We start from the raw sequence: 19,962 nt of genomic DNA, 5'->3' as shown, positions 1-19,962 counted from the left end.
TGACAGACTGCCAATAGCTTAGTGGATTAAACTGCTGAGTTATATTAATTAATTTAGTTAATACATTTTTCAATGTTAAATCTTTAATTTTAATTTTTCCTTTTTCATTTGTAACCATAATATTTGTACGCCCTTAACATGTTTTTGGTTTGAGGGGAAAAAAATACATTGGAATAATAAAAAAAAAAAAATCATGTTTATTTATTTTAATCACCATATTTTTTATGTATATACATAATATAATTAAAATACCATTAAATAAATACTCTAGTTCTATGAGTGATGTTAATACAATGTGCCAATTATAAATCATCCTGTAACAAGTTTCCAGAGAGTTGAACTTTCTCACCTGGTCTGAAAGCCGGCATACCCAAGTATGGACAACTGGCACAGCGGAATGCATCACCTAAATAACACTGAAAAATATATTGCAGTCGGTCAAATATGAGCCAATTAAGACATGCTATGCTAACGTTTAAATGACAATGTAATGATAATATGTATGATAATTTTAACTTACACTTCCACACGATGATTTGGCGTTAGAAGTGTCTGGTTTGGGTGTGTCCTTGAGTCGATTTGCTTCGAGTTCTTCTGCCAATCCACAAGTACAGTCTTTGCAAGCCTTAGCCTTTTTTGTAGTAGCACACACTAAAGGTTTAGATAATAAAATTTAAAACAATTATTAGTTATTATTGTGTCATTTGAATGCATACCTCTGAGTGAAGAAGTATCTGGTTTTTTTAAGTCATCAGCTTCTAATAAATCGTCTTCTGATATTGTTTCTGAATTATTAGCATCCAACTTCCATGCTGAAATCACATTTTCTTTTGTTTCTGGATTCAAAGTGACTTTATCGCTGGTGCCAACCTTATAACAACATAAAATGAGTGCACACAGTTAGGTAAAACTTTGATAAACATTAATTGCATATTATCTATTTAAGTTATGTGCATCTACTTTGTATGTGGGCATATTTCCAGTGACTATTCCTGGAATGGATTTGCTCATGGCAACGTTAAGAAAACCGCATAACTTCATACGTTTTACCAGCATGTCCTCGATGCCAACTATGGTTTTTGCTATCAGCATGCCACCACCAATCAGCAATGAGGTGTATGTTGGTATTAAGCTCAGATCAGACGAACTGTTGTCATCTTCACCGAAACCTAACAGAATGGCATTGAACAATGATCCTTTGGACGCTACTAAAATAAACAAATACATAAATAAATAGTCAAACCAACAATTTGAGTTTGCTTCCTTACCGAGACTCAAGTTTTCAACTGTGACAATTTTCAAGTTGATTCTGTCGGCACAAGAACTGGCGAATTCCTCTAATTTTTCGACAGCCGACGATTTACCAACAACGAATAATACATTTTTTTTGTCGGATGTTCCTTGTGTTACTGTCAAACGGTTGTCATCCAACAATTGCAATAGATCAACTTTGATGTGATGGTCCTCCATAGTTGTTGAAACTAGCAAAAGATTGCTCAATATTTCGTAATCGGAATAAAATGTGTCTCTCTTATGATCTAGAAACTCACTGTTGTACTGAAAAATGAAACACTTCAGAATACCGTCATGAACTCAAGAACCGTCGGATTAATTAAGTCTAAGATCATTGAAAAAAAAAAAACATTTAAATTGTAATCTTATCAGTTAAATAGTTAAATGGTTATCTTCATGGTTATTTTGTCATGCTCCCAACTAATCAGTGACGAGTGATAATGTTATCTAATTGCGGAGATTTAACACCACAGATATAATATATTTATATATACTAAAGTAGTAAGTATAATATATATCTAAGTTTAATACTGAACAATAATGATGAAACACGAATTAAAATATAATATCTGAATTCGTAAAAGTAAAACTCAAAAGTTGTACCCCGTAACTCGTAAGAGGCGTAAGACCATAAGATTGTTGATTGTTGATTGATACTTGAATTCATCCATTCTGTTACAGATTAAGAACTTTTTAAATGTTTTATACTTCTTGAAAAAATTGTTAGGTAGGTAATGCTTAAAACTGGTCTTCATATTTCTACTCAGAAGAATGTCAGTTCGATATTAATTTTCCCTTTCAAACCCACATGCAACACGGTCAAATGTATCTGTTCCTATAAAATATTTTATTTGATTAACTCTGAGTAAAATCTCTTATTACAAAAATTTTAGAGGATATTAGTATATTACCTATTTTTAGAGTTTGACATTGGTATTGGTTTTATATTTTTTGACATAATTCTTTTTTATTATTCGATTTAAAAAATAAAAACAAGTTTTGTACATTTAAATGATATTCAATTGTTTTGGGGTAATAAATACCTATTTTAACAAATCGATAGGTGTGACAAACCCTAAATAACATTTTCTATAATTTTTGTGATAGGCAATAGCCAATAGCTGATTTTACTCTAAGCTAGTTGTCGAAATTACACACTCCTTTAGTTTTAGTAAGGTTGATGTTTAGCTTCTTTAAAAAAAAAAAAATAAAGGTCAATACCTATATTATATATTACGCTTCGAAGCGTAACCTAATTTTTAATTATTAATAGACGTTTAAATGTGAAACCTTTAAATATTAACAAAAATCATTTTTAAAGAAGGTATTCTGTCGAAATCTGAGTGATATTTCCGTTCACGTCGGACCTGTTCCAAGTTTATATGAACGCGTAGGAGTTAAAACTATCTATACATAATATAACAGTATAACACTAACCCATAATGATTTATAAAACAATTGTTATTTTTAAATTCATGTGTAACTACTAAGTACTAACTATAAACTATAATACCTACTAACATTTGGCAATGATTTTTTTTCCATAACTATAAATATTAAATATTTTGTTAAATAAATAGGTAAGTGGGTACCGTCTTGCAATAGGTACCTACGGTAAATGTAGAAGGTCACAACTCATAGTAATTAAAGTAATCAAGTGTTAAAATTGAATTCAATGCAGTGGTGCCTAACTAATTTTTAGAAGATAGTTGTTGCAACCACAAATTTTAACCCTACCCTACCTAGAAACCCTCAAAAATATTATTTCTATTTGGCCATTAGCGATCATGTATTATTATGTATCTATTACTAATTGGCAGTTTTTAAAAATTGTATAGACCCCTGCCCCTCCACCCAATTTTAGATGGTGCAATTGCACCATCTTAAGTACGTATTCGATGCCACTGATTCAATGATACATTACTCAATTATTGTCTTGTTGAAATTGGATTTGAAATTTTATTCCGTAAAAAATAAAGATTATTATTATAATTATAAATATCTACATAGGTAGGTATTCTGAAAAAGAAAAGTGATTCTGAGTGGATACTGTATGTTTTTTGATATAGCTATTTAATTTTAAACACTATCACATTGTTCAGTATATGAAGGTATAAAAGACATAAGTAAACTGTACTATTTTAATTTTTAATCATTACAAAATTATTTGATTCTTGGTTTTCAGATAGTATAGAAAATGTTCTCTAATAAATTTATCTTTATATTAATTTTTGTTGGATCACATTAAAAAGTCCTTTGCGCTATCTGATTATCTGAAGCTTTGTTGAAAACAAATTCGATAGCGAAACGAACCTAAAATAATTCATAAGCAAGCTGGCAAGCTCTAATCTACTACTCACCATCTAATATTCAATTACATTTATATTTCAATCTAATCAGCACATATATATCTAGGTTTTTGAGCTTAGTCTCTACCTGTCACATGGGTATATGTTTAATGACTATTTCCTAAGTTGTGGCACCGCTCATGATAAAATCACATAATATGTAAAAATGTTTTACTAGCCAATCCCCAAAGTTTTTTAGAATCAGTTTGCCATTAGAGTCCAGAAGTGTAGAGTTGATATAAATTTAACTTCCATACATAAACTGTAAAGTGTAAAACTTTAAGATTGATAATGGTCGTATAAAGAAGTATTTTTATGAAGAAAGCATTATTTTGTTTTGTAACATTACTATCTTTTCACAAACATTATTTTTTTTGTTTAGTACAGAAAATGAGTTTGCTTGTCAACTGATCTTCATATTCTTACTATGAAAACTATGAAAAACATAGTAAATAAATAGTATCAAAATATTTACGATCAAATGTTTTGTATTAAGTATTAAAAATATAGTTACATATTATATTTTGTTAAAAAAGTATACATTTATAAAAATAATTCAACATAAAAATCTTAAAAATTATATATTCAGGCTGCAAAATAAGGAGCAGAACTGAGTGGTCCATACATAACACGCCGAATCGGAGCACTTCTCTTTGTATTACTAGTCAATGTTTCACTAAAAATAACATAAATCAATAATTATTAATAACAAGGATTTCAATTGATGATTATTATTGAAATAGAATAATTACCTGATGTTAGAACTCAAAGTTTTCGAGTTCAGTTTCCGACCATTGGAGGATGATTTAGGGTTAATATTGTCCTAGAAAAATAATGAACATATAGATTGGGATTTTTTGATATTACACACAATGTCGTATAAAGCCTTACAGTTTCAGCAGTGGCTGGAGTCGATGTTGAAAATTTTTCCACACTTTTGACATTAGCATTTTTTGTTTCTGATAATATACCACAATTACTAGACGACTTTGCTACAATCTCACAGTTGTTCAACTTGCTGTTTAACCAATGAATCACTAACAAAAATAATATTGTGATGGATTTTATTTTATTTAAAATCATTGCTTAATAATTTATATTATAAAAAAAAAAAATTACCCTTGTCATTACTGGCCAAACGTTCTTCTTTTTCTTTTAAACTCTGTTCTACGATTGTTAGCTTATTTTTAGTTTCCAACAATTGAATATTTAGATTTTCAATACTGGAAGATTTTTCTTCAAGGGATTTTGATAACTTTGTGTTTTCACTTTGATACCTAAGAATGTCTTCTTTTTGTTTCAATGCAATGTCTTTACTTAATATAAGCTAAAATCATAATAGAATGAGAATAAAATATCAACATTTTTACTTAATCGTGTTGATAATGAATTTAAAAACCTTTTGTGACTGCTCCTGATTGGAATCATGCAATTTTTTAATTATTTTATTTGCTTGTTTCAGTTCATCACACATTGATTTCAAATTGTCTTCATTGTGTTTCTTTAATTCTTCGTTTTCTTTTAAAACAGTTGATAACTGCTCCTAAAAAAATTATGAATAATATTTATTAATATATAATATTATTATAGATAAACAAAATTATTAGAACAAAGTTTTAAGTAAAATGTACATTATATATATATAAGCCTAAGATTATAACAATATAGTAAAATAATTGGTAGTTTAATATTCATTTAAATCTACTTGGATTTAAATATTTTTTAATACTGTACTTAGTAATCAATAAAAAGAAAAACAAAATATGACAAAAAAAAAAAAAAATTATGTTACAAAACTGGTAACAAATTTATTGTGGTGATATAATGGACTTCACAAATTACTAACATGTTGTACATATTAAGAGGGTATCAAATCTTCAAATTCATAATATAGAAAATTTACCTTCAGCAAAATCAATTATTATGTTGCAAGATTTAATATTAGAGTGAATTGACTCTAAATTTTTTTTACTTTAACACGCCACATGACCGCCAGCAATCATTTAATAGGTATTATACGCCAAGCATATTTTTCAATGTCTTCCAATTTTGTATATACTATATATTTGAAAAAAAAGTATTATATAAAAAAAATTGTAATGATTCTCATTTCGCCATGGTCTTTATTTTAGTGCATTATTGTACCGATATAGAAAAGTTAATAATATAAAACTAAATTCATTTAAGGACGCCTGCGGTCATGTGGCGTGGTAGTAATGATGAACTATGGACGTCAGTAGTCACAAATTTATAAAATTTGAGAATTACAGATTACCGCTGGCGGTCATATGACAGTCAACATGTTAAAGATAATATAAGACATTTTTTGTGTTAATACATTGGTCTTTTAAGACATTTAAATTTTTTATTCATTAATGTGCATTATTACGGATGACAACAAAGATAAAAACGCTAAAAATAGAATTTGAGCATAGTTCGTTTATGCTCTGCATTATTGTCTAATTGTCGTTTAAATCAATTATATGACTGTCAAAATATTATGATTTAATTTAAATTGAGTTCTTCACAAATAAAATTTTTTTTCAATATTTTGGGTGGGGTAAGTGTTTTTATGTCCCTTATTAGTAACTTTGTTAGTTATCACTAACTGCCACTGAATTAAAGTAATCTTAATACATTAATTTTTATATAAAATAAATTTATTACATACTTGAAGTTTATTAGATATTTCATAATAATTATTTTGTTTCTGAAGTAATTTTGTATTTTGTTTAATTTCCTGAAAAATCATTCAAAATTAGTTTAAGCTAATAATATTATTTAGACAAAATACTAACATTTTCTAAAGATAAGATATGATTTTGCATTCTTTCAATAATTTTTTTTTTAATATCTCTGTCTGATATTAGGTTTTCATTAGTATTAATTAGGGATGTAGTTTCCTCAATTAAAGTTTTGTTCTTGGATTCCAGGGTTTTCATGCGAATTGACATTTCACTAAAATAAATGATTACATTTATTTATTTAATAATTAATAATGGATAGAGTATAACAATATGGGAAGTTTAGATATAATGAATGTTATTTAAGTAGCAGTGATTGTGAATTAGGCAGGATGCTGGTTGGTTGGAAAATATAATGGCTAGATATAATCAACTGAATGAATGAGCAACAAACCGTAGCATGTTTGGGTACAACATAAGGAGCGAAGGAGAATTTGATGAATCATTTACAAATTTATGGCTGATATAATAAAACCATTTATTGCATTGTTGTGGGTGAAGTATTAAAATAGATCAAACAAATTACATGGATTGACATTTGGCAACATTAAGTTCAAGTCCAATAAAGTTCAACCACATGTGTAGGTTAACAGTCCACCTTGTAGTAATTTACTGCCTAAGATGGCGGTATTTTTGCAGAAAATGTTTAGGTCATTTGTAAAGTAGGAGGATGCAATTGGGTGAAATTTGATGTCATAAATGAACAGTAAGAAAAGTAAAGGAGAAAAGTGTTCACCTTGAGGACCTCTAAGGTGGTAGTCTTAATCATAAATTTATTACCATATAGTTTTATCAATTATTACCTACAAGATAGATATAGTTTGAACAATTATAATGAAATTGGATTGCCAAAACCAGATTTGGTATATATTGGAATACATATTGTTTATCAATTAGGATAGAATTAACAGAAAGTTGAATAAAAGAAGAACTAAAGATTAGAATAGTATTGAACAATGACCAAGGATTGAGATAGGTCTATAGTTTTATAAGTTGGATTTGTGTAAAGGGGTTATTGAGTTGAGTTTCTAAATCAAAGAAATGAATTGAGAGATTGTTTGAATTAAATAAAAAGTTGAAAAAGAGATTATAGATAAAAGTACTAGATAAAATGTTAGGATCCATATACCTAACATTTTTTAAGGGCCAACAGACATTAGAGACATTGAAACTACAATTACTGAGAAGATTGTGATATAAAAATAGAAAGTTATTAGGGCAAACATTATAATATGTACCTAGTATAAAGTTTTAAATACAAATTTACCTAATTTGTTCAGATTTATTTTCTGATTGAGTTAATAAACTTTGAATTTCTTTATTTTGTGATTTAATAGTTGTTTGAAGAGAGGAACTTAATCTTTCCTGTTGTGCAATCATTTCTTCATGCATTTCACGCAGTTGTTTCATTCGTTCAGCATCTAACTAAGTCAGTAAACAATACACAATCAACAAATATAATGTACAAAATGTTAAAAAAAAAAAATTAAGCCACAGGTATTATATTTTAACAACTTATAAATTATGAAATTACTTTTTCATATTTTTCTTTCCATTGGTCTATAACTTGTTCTTGTTTGGCAGTTAGGTTAATTTTTTCATGGTTCATTGACGATTGAAATTTTTCTAATTCATTGTTTTTGTTTGCCAATTCATTGTGGAGTTTTAAGAGTTCTCGTTTCAAGTTTTCAGTTTCTTTATCTTTTAATTCAATTACATTCTAAAATAAAAATAAATTATTTTCTTTCTACCTATTATTATCAAACAAAAAGTTAATTTACTTTGATTGACGTCATTTTTTTGCATATGTGTTTTGCTACATCAGTATCGGATGCTTTAGACATCTCAATAGCCAAATGACAAAGGTTTTTAAATTCATTTAGTTCAATTATTTTCAATACATACTTTGGTCCTTTATACATTTTATTACCCATATATTCATCTTGAATTAACAGTTTAAATCTGAAGAAAGAAAAATATTGTTACATTATTTTACTAACTAAACAAATGTGCACTTTAGAAGACAATTGTCTAGGAAAGTATAAAATATCTAAATTACATTGAACATGAAAATTAAAATTTAAAAAAAAATTTTTACTTAGGGCCATCATCACCAGTTGTATCTGAATTATTTAAAAGTTGAATTATTTGATTTGGAAAGCTATCAAAGCTGACGACCAAGTCTTGAGACTCTTTGATAGTTCTGAAGCTTTCTTCAGTAACATTTGACGTGATATAAAAAAGTGGGTCATTTTCATCAGAAGCAGAGATAAATATAGTCTGGAAGTATTTAAAATATTTATATTTGTTTAAATTGTTGTTTTTTAAATAAAATAATTTTCTTAAGTCATAGGTTTACCAAGGGGTTTACCTATCTAATCAACATAATTAATATTTATTTAACTACAATTAAAACTATATGTATAATATTCTGATTACACTTTAGAATTTAAAAAAAATCTCAATTATAGGGTTAGAAAGAAAGGTTTACCTTTCCGGCTTCCCCTAGATTAATGTTTCAAACATATATAATTTTAATGGAATAGTAAGTATAATATTATAATTGTCAATTAGGTAGTTATATTAAAAAAATAATCATGTATACTATGCATTGCTGGTAATACTATTTATTACTGTTGTTGAATAATAAACCTTGTATACATCTATAAACAGTAAATAGTATATAATTGTTTTGGACAAGCATTTAAAAATTAAATTGATAAGCGAATACTACAAAATGAAACTATTTCTGACGAGATCACTAAGTGTCTTACATCCTTACTTTTTCATTGTCACGAAAAGTTTGTTCCACTGTAATGACAATGTCTAGAGGAACCTTTTCGTTGTGCCATGTATCTTTCACATAAACGTTTTTCAGCTTAGAATACATCTGTACTTTCATCTCAACGTTCAGTCAACATAACCGTTTAAAAAATAACGATACGATGTAAAAGGTAATATTTTAAGTCACAGAACAAAGTCCGTCGTGGTCAAAGACACAATCATTTTAGGGTGAAGTTATGTTGACAAGTAGCTCGTTGCTCATTCTAATCGTTCTTCAATTTTTGTTGACATCGTTCGTTAAACATAATAAATAATAATAATATAATACAACTATAACATTCAAATTTCTTATCATCATTTGAATGATTGTGTTTTATAATTTTGTTATCAGTTTAGAGTTGTACAAAACTACAATTGAACAGTTTACTGTTCGTTCAGTTGAAAAGTACTCGAATGAGTCGAACCGTTTTTTGGACAACATTATTTTTTATAAATATTTATAAAATAACCGTACTAGACAGAAATTGATTTCTGGTTTTAAAATTTCATATCAAGCGTTTTTTTCCAGAAGAAACGTTTGCTAATTGCTTGTCCTCACGGTCAACAATCACGGTAAAGTGGGTTGCATCTCAGACCTCTTTGGGGACAATACGATATACAGTTTCCTTGTAAATGACTACATCAGTTTCTCCAAAAAAAAACTTTTTCCTATCACATTAATACATTATCCGCGAATCCATTGTTCGGGAAGTAACTTAACTATATAATAACTAGGTAATATTTTGTTATATTTTTTGTATAAATAATTAGTTATTCCTCTTTGTGTAAATTAAAAATCTTTGTACATTGTGTTTCTTTAGTGACGAAATTACAAAAAGTTTATTTGTTATTTTTAGTAACGTGCGATAGTGTCAAAAACAAGAATCTGTGGTAACGATTATGTCAAATCGGCGCGACGGTATGTCGTCGAAACAAATCTATGATCTCGACACCATATGGGGAGATTTGAAGAATGGAATTGAGCATGTATACAACCGACAGTCGATGCCTAAGCCTCGTTACATGGAACTTTATACTCATGTTTACAATTACTGTACCAGTGTGCATTTAAACCCCAATAAAAACGCATCCGTAACGAGTAGTCGGTCCAAAAAAGCATCGTCCACATCCACTGCACAAGTCGGTGGTGCTCAGTTGGTGGGTTTAGAGTTATACCGTAGAATTAAGGAATTCTTGAGGCACTACCTTCAAGACTTGATCAGCCGTGGTGCTAATTTCATGGACGAAGATGTACTGTCTTTCTATACTCGTGAGTGGGAAGACTATCGTTTTAGTTCAAAAGTGTTGAATGGTGTTTGTTCGTATCTCAATCGACATTGGGTACGCAGAGAATGTGAAGAAGGCCGTAAAGGTATTTATGAAATATATCAATTGGCATTAGTGGCATGGCGAGACTGCCTATTCCAGCAACTACATAAACGTGTTACCAATGCTGTCCTAAAGCTAATTGAACGCGAACGAAATGGTGAATCAATCAACACACGTCTTGTTAGTGGTGTAATTAACTGTTATGTTGAGCTTGGCTTAAATGAAGAAGAGCCAACTCTAAAAGGTCAAAGTTTGACAATTTATAAAGAATCTTTTGAAAAAACATTTTTAGAAGAAACCAAATGTTTTTATATTAAAGAGAGTGATCAATTTTTGTCTAATAATACAGTAACAGAGTACATGAAAAAGGCAGAACAACGTTTACAAGAAGAACAAAAGCGAGTGCGTGATTATCTTCATGAAACCACATTAGTTGGTCTTGCAGATACTTGTGAAAGAGTGTTAATTAGGAAACATATGGAAATTTTCCATGCAGAATTTCAAAATTTATTAAATTTCGAAAAGAATGAAGATCTCGGTCGAATGTACCAGTTAGTTTCACGCATTCAAGATGGTCTTGGGGAGTTGAAAAATATACTCGAATGTCATATATTGGCACAGGGTCAAACTGCTATTGAAAAATGTGGAGAAATGGCTTTTAATGACCCAAAAACCTATGTCAGTGTTATCCTAAATGTACATAAAAAATACAATGCACTGGTTGCCATATCATTTAATAGTGATTCGGGATTTGTTGCTGCTTTGGATAAGGCTTGTGGAGGATTCATCAATAACAACTTAGTTACAAGACAATACAACTCAAGTTCTAAAAGTCCAGAAATGTTAGCTAAATTTTGTGATCTGTTGTTGAAAAAATCTAGTAAGAACCCAGAAGAAGCCGAACTTGAAGATACATTAAATCAAGTGAGTACTAATAGTTATTTTAGTTATGTTAACTCATAAGTGTTGTTTTTATCTTGCATATCATGAAACAATAATTTCTTACAGGTATCCTGTAATCATACAAAAGTATGAGATTTTTACTACAGTTTTTTTAATATTAGAGTAAATTCATTTACTATGCAATTTGTAGAGAATATAAAATGTGTTACAGTAAATAGGTATAATCTGTGGTAGGTACAACTTATTTGTACTTATAAAAATTGGAATTTTCTTTCATTTTTTTTTTTAAATTAATTAAAGAAAAAAACTATTCAAGCAACGATTATATTTTCTACGATATTGATATTATGTAAATTTGCTTTAATATTAACTAGGTATAAATTAACTATAATAAGAATTCGGTAGTTAGATTTGCTATTTTGCGTGTAATATGTAAGATAGATACAACATATGGAAAGTTGTTATGGGAAATTGTATGACCATTACTATAATTGTTGATTTAAATTGTTTTAATTTATACATCTGTTAATATAGGTAATGATAATGTTTAAATACATTGAAGATAAAGATGTGTTCCAAAAGTTCTATAGCAAAATGCTTGCCAAACGACTAGTTCAACACATGTCTGCCAGCGACGATGCTGAAGCCTCAATGATATCTAAACTAAAACAAGCTTGTGGGTTTGAGTATACTTCAAAACTTCAACGTATGTTTCAAGACATTGGTGTGTCAAAAGATCTTAACGAGGCTTTTAGAAAGCACGTATCCAACTCAAACATGCCTCATGATATTGACTTTAGCATACAAGTTTTATCATCAGGTTCATGGCCCTTTCAGTATCTTCTTACATTTTCACTGCCGTCCGAATTGGAACGTTCTGTTCAAAGGTTTACCCAATTCTACAGTGCTCAGCATTCAGGGCGTAAACTTAACTGGTTGTATAATATGTCAAAAGGTGAATTGGTTACTAACTGTTTCAAAAATCGGTATACGTTACAAGCCTCCACTTTTCAAATGGCCGTTTTATTGCAATTCAACTTACAAGACTCGTGGACAGTTAATCAACTTGCGGAATCAACACAGCTTAGAATGGACTATTTGATTCAAGTTATACAGATATTGTTGAAAGCAAAACTCCTGACATGCAATGAAGACGAGGCAAATGTGGAAGGTAATACCTCTGTAAAGCTTTTTCTCGGATACAAGAACAAGAAGTTGCGCGTGAACATCAACGTCCCAATGAAACAAGAAATAAAATTAGAACAAGAGAGTACACACAAGCATATCGAAGAAGACAGGAAAATGCTAATACAAGCTGCTATTGTAAGAATCATGAAAATGCGCAAAGTCATGAAGCACCAACAGCTGACAGCCGAGGTTTTAACACAACTGTCATCGAGATTCAAGCCTAGAGTCAATGTTATCAAAAAGTGTATAGACATCCTGATCGAAAAAGAGTACCTAGAGAGAACCGAGGGACAGAAAGATTCGTATAGTTACTTAGCTTAAGTGACGATTCGTTTAAAATTTCTATTTACAAATATTTTGTATTATGTTGCATATTTTACTAATATTTTTTATTCTTAAGTGTAAAATAAAACGTTCTTTAAAAGATTATTTGACCTAATTGATCGATAACCCAATCATTATTATGTGATTTACCTATTTATAATTGTTCTGCAGAGATGTCAACCATGTCAAATTATGTCAATATATTAAATTCTGTAAATATGTGAGTGTGTGTGTGTGCGTGCATGTAATTATGTGTATATGTACGTAAGCGTCCATGTACATAATAATATGGTTTTTCTTTTTTTCTATTCTAGATAAACATTAAATTCATACTTAAACAATAAAATTGCATTTTTGAATTTTTGACTGGTGGTATAAAGATTTCGGTCTACTGTCGTTTTTTGATTTGGTTGCGTAAAGGGGTGGGGGATAAGAAGTGAAAGCGTTTTTTTTATTTTTTAACGCCACGCCGCACATGTCCAGTTCCGAATCTCTCAGTGGCTTTCGAATTATTGTATTTTAACACAACATATCATTATATTATGTTTGGTGGTCAGAATTGGCACAGTTACGTTGTCCTATTTTCCATGGTATAAAAACGCTACCGTATCTCGAAATTATACACGTTCGAGATTAAGTCTGTGTTTTATTGCACGCAGTCTGCCTACACGAGATGTGAGTACTACGTTGTCCACAGCGGCTTTCTGGAGTGTAATTGAAGAAAAATTACCATAAAACAATAGTAGAATCGAGTAGTAATAATATTATAATATAAATTAATTCGATAAATTAGGATATCTATTTATTATTATTATTAAAATCAATGATAGGTTATTATTTCCGGGTTACAGGTGTGTGGTTATCCGGCAGTTCTTAAGACGTACACGTATTAGGTAAATTAATTTTTTAAACCGTCGAGGTCAATTGTACCTACACATCTCGATAAATGATTGAGAATGGAATACTTAAACAAATACAGTTGCGTTGTACCATAATCTCGGTCCTACATTTGTTTTTTTTTAATTTAAAAACAATGGATTATGATTTGATCTAATAATTCCAGGAATTGTGTGTCATGTGTGAACATTTTTAACCTAGGTATGCTAATAGTTACATTTCAAACGCATTATTCGCATATTGACAATTTATATGCAATATGTATGTATGAGTCTTTATTTTTAATGCATTTATCGTATTTAATACAAATATTAAATTATAAATATTATTAATGATAAATAATTTACAACAATAATTAAACAACAAAAATCGAAAAGTTTAACAATTAAGTATTGCATAATATTGTTTTCTATCAGTTTTTTTCAAGGTGATATGAATGATATTTCATTTAAAATAAAAAATATTTTTATAGTTATACATTATTGATTTTTGTGATATATTTTGTGTATTATAAACAGGTCACAGGTGCTTAATTAATTTGTAGTTAAATATTGTGTGGGTAGTTAATATCAAATAAGTAATAACATAATATATTTAACTCAAAATAGTTAGGTATTAAAAAACTAAAATATTTATGGACTGAAATTTTTTCCTTAAATCTGTTAGGTACTGTATAGACTATAGAATATATAATATGGAATATAGTTTGGTTGCTTTTGGTTAACAGAATGGCATATTTTTAATAATTATGTTAATGGCACTTAATGCAGTGTCCGAAGTGGTATTGGTGAGTTTTGTAGTGCATTCATAATTTTACATTGTAGGATACATGTGTAAAAACTGATGCGCTCGATAGATTCCAATAATTTGCATTGACAGTAAACTTAATAATATTTTTCACTATATTATAGGTTATTTAGTATTAAGTGTTTATGGTTAATTAATTGAAAAATTTTGTTATATTGACATTTAAAAAAAAAAATTATAATACAATAATAACTATCTATATACCTAAGGTAAGTAAAAAAAAATTGGAAAAACATCAAAGTGATAAACTTTGGAGGTGAAATTCGTAGTTCTTTAGCGTTGCACTAGGTAATCTTAAATCATTTAAGAGGTACGCTTGGCTGTATAATAAAATATAAATTAAAATTAATAAAATACAAATTTCTTGTTGGTAGAATTATAAATGGACATTTCGGAATGTACTCCTAAGATTCCAAACTTATGTAGGTATGGCCATATAGGAACACGGATACATATACTTTTTAGGAAAATTATTAGACATATAAATTATGGGATGTTTTTTAAAATTAATTTGAATCTTTTAAATTTAGTAAGTATAAATAATTATAAAAAAGCAAAAGTTTGTCTGGGGACAGACGGAGGATAAATCTTTATCTATTTTTTGACATGTATATGTCTTATGACTGGGGGTCGTCATTCTGTTAATTTTAGCGACACCGAGAATGTTACCAGTCGAGACGGTGATTGTTTTTAGCAACTGGTTGCTATGTAAAAATGTATAAAAAAAATAGTAACAAAAAAGGCCGTGTCGCGCCTTTGTGACGATAGAAAATTTCATGTCGGTCGGATTCTTGCCATTTCACACCTCTGGTTTAAGTTTTAGTACTGTAGAGATATAGTACTGTGTACAATGTTAATAAAAATAAATATAAAGATTTATCAAAAATATCCACTCAATAAAAATAAAATAAATTTAATAGACTATTTAAAATACTAGGATGTAAATTTATTTCAATTTAAGTGTTATTTATTTTATTTTATCTTATTATTGAATTGTGTTTAAACACAATTATTTTTAATTTATATTAAAATTTTAAAATTTCGCATGTATTGAATTATTTTTATAAAAATTAATCTAATAATAATAAACGTTTAACTTTTAATTGTCGAACAAACGCGTGCAGCTTTAAATTATGGACCTTTCAATTTTCTATTTTTAATATTAGAGAAAATGTGTACCTATAGTTTTGGACGAAGTTCGTAAATTCTATCTTTCATTGCTCCGACGATTAGAATCTAAAAATAAGCGTATCTTATTAAAGTACTAATTATTAATTTGTGATTACCTACAAATATACGAAAGACTGAAAATAATCAATGGTTTGAACCTAACCATGTGCAACGATAGTTTATTTGATGTTAATACATTGTGTAAACGGTTAAAAAATATTTTTAATTTGTAAAATATATTTTTATTTTTATGTAAAAATAAAACTACTAGGTCTACCTATATCTACCCACGGTCTTTGAACACGTTTTTTTTTTTAAATTTTAATTTCGTGTAATTGTATCACACATTATTATTACCTATTCCATGAGAAAATGGTTTTACTTTTTGGCATGAAAACACTTTCGAATTCTATTGTTATTATTATATCATACTTATGCACAAGTATATAAGCTCAATGTAATTGGCACGCATACAACAATTCGTTTAGAACTTAACATAACGCACACGCATTCATAATATTATATAGGTTCACTAGTTTACCACACATATAACGTCACATTCAGCTGTTTTCTTTGAAGTCGTACAATATTATACATAATACACGATGTATTATAATGTTATAGTATAATAGTTATCTTATACTTATCCTTAAACATACATAATAATTTGTAGTGCATATGATAGCAGTGCTTACTCCTCCCCGAAGTAATATTATTTTAATACATGGACAGTTGTTACATATTTTACTCTGCTGCAATAGGTATAAGATAAAATAACATAATAACAAATTCACTAAATATAATATCAAAATATTAATAATATTAAAGTAATTTTCGTTAGCGGGCGGCCGTTAAGCTGAAAACTATGTAGGTACCTATACTATACTGTTTATCCAGTGGTTCTCAACCTTTTTATATTCGTGTACTACCTACACAGTTTGAAAATTTTTACGTACCACCCGATTATTTTTTTGCTTTTTGTTTTTTATTTTGCTTATTAATAATGTATACGTTTATGCTTTTTATAAAGGGAGATTTTCTTCGCGTACCACCTATGAGCTTTCCACGTACCACTAGTGGTACGCATACCACAGGTTAAGAAGCGTTGGTCTATACACGACTATACTATATAGTATATACTGTAGTACTGTACTTTATACATTATACTCGTATGCATTATAATTAATATACTGTATATAAATAGTAGGTAACCAGTATCATAACTCAAACTTTAGGCTCTGGATTGAAATTTTTAACAGTTCCTTCTCAATCCACACATTATACAGTGAAATATGAGGGGGGTGTACATTGATCCTACTACAATTATTTAAAAAAAAATATTATTGCATATTTTATTAATATAAAATTGTTTAATAATTTTGAAATATTAAAAAAAAAAAATGGTTAAATAGTTATTTATTATAAATTATTAAAAGAAAAACAATGTACTACTTTGGGGCCCATACAAGCGAACGGGCCCGGATGCACCTGTATCTTTTGAACCCTTTAAGTTACGCCAGTGTAGGTAACATATTATAGATTATTATAATATATTTACTTGGTACTGTTGAAGATTCGTTATACCGATATTTGGCGTTGGAGCAAATTAATGAAATAACAACGAGTAGGATGGTAATAAATTATTTATACTTAGTAGCGTGTTTTTAAGACCTTTTCATACAATTTTATTATGGCTATATGCGTAGGTATAGTTATCAATTTTTCAGACTGACAATAACATGTATTTAGTGTCGATTTTCCATATGTCTAAACGGACGTATAGGTGTATGTATGTAGGTACCTATATTTTTTCAGGGGGGGGGGCTAGTTTGCATACATTTTAAAACTCGTTTGTGCACAGATTATTTTTCAAACAATTACTTGTTAGGGTATACACTATACATAATTAGAGAACGGATTTATATGTAAATGCATATTTTTATTAGAACAAGATATTTAAAATTCGATAAGAAATGTTCACGATTTAAATAATTATTTTAAAATGACGCCAATTTTATTTTACATAGTTTACTAATTTCTAAATATTTTAAACATATTTCATCATACATTTTCAAACCATGTTGCAGTGAACGTAAACAGCAATTTATTGGTATATTGTCATGATTTATAATTAAAAAATTATTTCAAAATTAGATCCAGAATTCCTATGGCTATTGAAAAAAGCTCAAAAGTCAAAATATTATACAAAGTGAAAAATTGAAAAAAAATTTAATTTTCATTTCAGTAAATTTTAGTTTTATTACACACACAGTTACAATATTAGAAACAAAAAATATATTCTTAAATTATAGTATACAAATTGTCGAATCAGCGATAAGAAAATTAAAACTCGTAAGCGAACAAATAGGAGATGTTGTAAAAAAGAAAACTCATGCTGTTGTAGAAAAAAAATCCAGGCTATATTGATTTTAAAATGATCAATGAAAAAATTGATTGGCAGACATCAGACGCCTTTCTAATAATTTTGGAATTATTGCTTATATTATGCTTTTCAAATATGCTCCTATTACATCGGTTGTTGTGGAACGTTTATTCGGCTATTCAAAAAATATTTTGAGACCTAATAAATAAATAAATAAATAGGCGACATTTACCATTCAATAATTTAAAATAAATTGTAATTATTCAATACAACACATAATTTTGATATTTTTATAATTATATTTAATATATTTTTTCCATAAATACAATTTTGTACTTATACAGATATAAAAATCTTTTTCTACATATTTTTACCATATATTTTATAAATTATACTTCCATATTTATGTATTTTTATTACATATAAATCTGTTCTTCTGATCTTCATTCTCAATATTAAAATGTTTATGGAAACATTGTGCTCCTTTTTTGTATTTGGTTATTGTTTATCGTTTGTTTTTCTAGCCTTAAGGGACGGGTCGAAGTTTCAATTACTTAGGTAAAATGTAAAATATATAATGCAAAAACATAATCAGAAAATAAGTCATATATTATAACAGATGGATTAATTTATTATACCTATTCATTTTGTAAAATGTATTATCTCTATTTATTTTGGTGAAAAATATACATCAAGCCTTCTTTTTCTAAAAAAGTATTAACATTTATTTGAGTGCTTAATTACATTTGATATTTCCCACTTTCCTTAATATATTTTATAGATACTTACCTATTTAAGGAATCAAAACGTATAAGTATATTTGAAAATATTATGATCTTTAAGGAAGCACCTACCTAAATTTAAAATTTGGATAAAGTATTTATTGAAGAAGGAAAATAATGGATGAGCTCTGACGAATTACTGTATGTTTTCGGTAATATAAAAATATAAATATTAACTAGCAGATAATAGTGATAATTGATAATATATGATATAAGTGATTGTGGTCTAAATTATTAGCACAAAATCGTATTGAGTATGTACATGGATATTTAATTATGTGTAGATTAAAATTTAAAATTAATTAATTTGGTGTTTAGAAAATGATTGACTTACAAATATTGCATCAGTGGTTTTGATTTGAAATGCGCAATAGAAGATAATACCTACGTTTATAATTAATATATCATGATTCATGATCAAACGTTTGTAATAAATTAATCAGCTAGCTGTTAATAATATAATCCTAAATTCTAAGTCAGTTCAAAAGGCAAAACATATTATCTATGATGATGATCTACGTGTGTTCTAAGACTTGTTTGAAGTATAACCAGTAAGTAAATATTTACCAACATGATGTGTTGTAGTAATTTGCATTTTTATCACTCAATCATTTATATTCATACAATACCTAACTATTATGTAACGAAAAATAGTTTTTGAAGTTATCGCACTGTCTCGCAATTCTATTACGCGTACCTAGAAATGGAAATCAAGAGACCATACAATTTTAATTATATAGTTAGTTCAAGCATGCCCACAAACGGAGATTGTAGCTATCGACAAGCTGTACACAGATTTTAAACAAATAATAATAAAGTACAAAAATGTGTTCACGATATTTTGTTATTAACCAATTCAATGGTTTTCACAACGTTTATATATTGCTGTAAACTATGAAGTTCGGAATTAGAATTCTTGGCTGTTCATCGATAAATAATCACTAATATTATATTTATTATATTTAACTTCA

General features: G+C 28.3%; 3 protein-coding genes across 6 annotated transcripts; 1 reads left to right on the top strand and 2 right to left on the bottom strand.

Annotated features, from left to right (window-relative positions):
• Nucleotides 1-174: 174 nt before the first annotated feature.
• Nucleotides 175-1,700, bottom strand: LOC114133011 (anamorsin homolog). Of its 2 annotated transcripts, XM_027998727.2 has the most exons (6): nucleotides 1,551-1,700; nucleotides 1,269-1,481; nucleotides 961-1,208; nucleotides 717-870; nucleotides 521-651; nucleotides 175-416 (listed from the first exon to the last, which is right to left on the bottom strand). In XM_027998727.2, the coding sequence occupies exons 2-6, from the start codon at nucleotides 1,468-1,470 to the stop codon at nucleotides 303-305; spliced, it is 849 nt and encodes a 282-aa protein (XP_027854528.2). In that variant the 5' UTR covers nucleotides 1,471-1,481; nucleotides 1,551-1,700; the 3' UTR covers nucleotides 175-302. The 2 variants fall into 2 exon arrangements, with proteins under 2 accessions (XP_027854528.2, XP_027836124.2); XM_027980323.2 differs by having other exon boundaries at nucleotides 961-1,205; nucleotides 1,269-1,660.
• A 2,411-nt stretch (nucleotides 1,701-4,111) lies between these two features.
• Nucleotides 4,112-9,506, bottom strand: LOC114132640 (spindle assembly abnormal protein 6 homolog). 2 transcript variants are annotated; one of them, XM_027998152.2, is made up of 12 exons: nucleotides 9,168-9,506; nucleotides 8,484-8,665; nucleotides 8,167-8,347; nucleotides 7,920-8,105; nucleotides 7,653-7,810; nucleotides 6,440-6,599; nucleotides 6,313-6,381; nucleotides 5,041-5,184; nucleotides 4,761-4,968; nucleotides 4,533-4,678; nucleotides 4,394-4,464; nucleotides 4,112-4,317 (listed from the first exon to the last, which is right to left on the bottom strand). In XM_027998152.2, the coding sequence occupies exons 1-12, from the start codon at nucleotides 9,285-9,287 to the stop codon at nucleotides 4,227-4,229; spliced, it is 1,716 nt and encodes a 571-aa protein (XP_027853953.2). In that variant the 5' UTR covers nucleotides 9,288-9,506; the 3' UTR covers nucleotides 4,112-4,226. The 2 variants fall into 2 exon arrangements, with proteins under 2 accessions (XP_027853953.2, XP_050053575.1); XM_050197618.1 differs by having other exon boundaries at nucleotides 9,160-9,299.
• A 273-nt stretch (nucleotides 9,507-9,779) lies between these two features.
• Nucleotides 9,780-13,057, top strand: LOC114126741 (cullin-1). 2 transcript variants are annotated; one of them, XM_027990782.2, is made up of 3 exons: nucleotides 9,780-9,943; nucleotides 10,066-11,461; nucleotides 11,975-13,057. In XM_027990782.2, the coding sequence occupies exons 2-3, from the start codon at nucleotides 10,109-10,111 to the stop codon at nucleotides 12,947-12,949; spliced, it is 2,328 nt and encodes a 775-aa protein (XP_027846583.1). In that variant the 5' UTR covers nucleotides 9,780-9,943; nucleotides 10,066-10,108; the 3' UTR covers nucleotides 12,950-13,057. The 2 variants fall into 2 exon arrangements, with proteins under 2 accessions (XP_027846583.1, XP_050053574.1); XM_050197617.1 differs by having other exon boundaries at nucleotides 9,879-11,461.
• Nucleotides 13,058-19,962: the final 6,905 nt, after the last annotated feature.

The sequence above is a fragment of the Aphis gossypii genome, chromosome 1 (assembly GCF_020184175.1).
Source record: "Aphis gossypii isolate Hap1 chromosome 1, ASM2018417v2, whole genome shotgun sequence".
Taxonomy (NCBI): domain Eukaryota; kingdom Metazoa; phylum Arthropoda; class Insecta; order Hemiptera; family Aphididae; genus Aphis; species Aphis gossypii.
The sequence above is the reverse complement of the archived record's forward strand: the minus strand, read 5'-3'. Positions and strand labels throughout refer to the sequence as shown.

Coding starts and splice junctions, on each gene's coding strand:
- LOC114132640 (XM_027998152.2), bottom strand. CDS start 9,287: ATGAAAGTACAGATGTATTCTAAGCTGAAAAACGTTTATGTGAAAGAT. Junction 5,185..6,312: donor AAATATCTAATAAACTTCAA/GTATGTAATAAA, acceptor TAATTTTTTTAG/GAGCAGTTATCAACTGTTTT. Junction 4,465..4,532: donor CTCCAGCCACTGCTGAAACT/GTAAGGCTTTAT, acceptor TTATTTTTCTAG/GACAATATTAACCCTAAATC.
- LOC114126741 (XM_027990782.2), top strand. CDS start 10,109: ATGTCAAATCGGCGCGACGGTATGTCGTCGAAACAAATCTATGATCTC. Junction 11,462..11,974: donor TTGAAGATACATTAAATCAA/GTGAGTACTAAT, acceptor CTGTTAATATAG/GTAATGATAATGTTTAAATA.
- LOC114133011 (XM_027998727.2), bottom strand. CDS start 1,470: ATGGAGGACCATCACATCAAAGTTGATCTATTGCAATTGTTGGATGAC. Junction 1,209..1,268: donor AGTTGAAAACTTGAGTCTCG/GTAAGGAAGCAA, acceptor TGTTTATTTTAG/TAGCGTCCAAAGGATCATTG. Junction 871..960: donor GAAATATGCCCACATACAAA/GTAGATGCACAT, acceptor TGTTGTTATAAG/GTTGGCACCAGCGATAAAGT.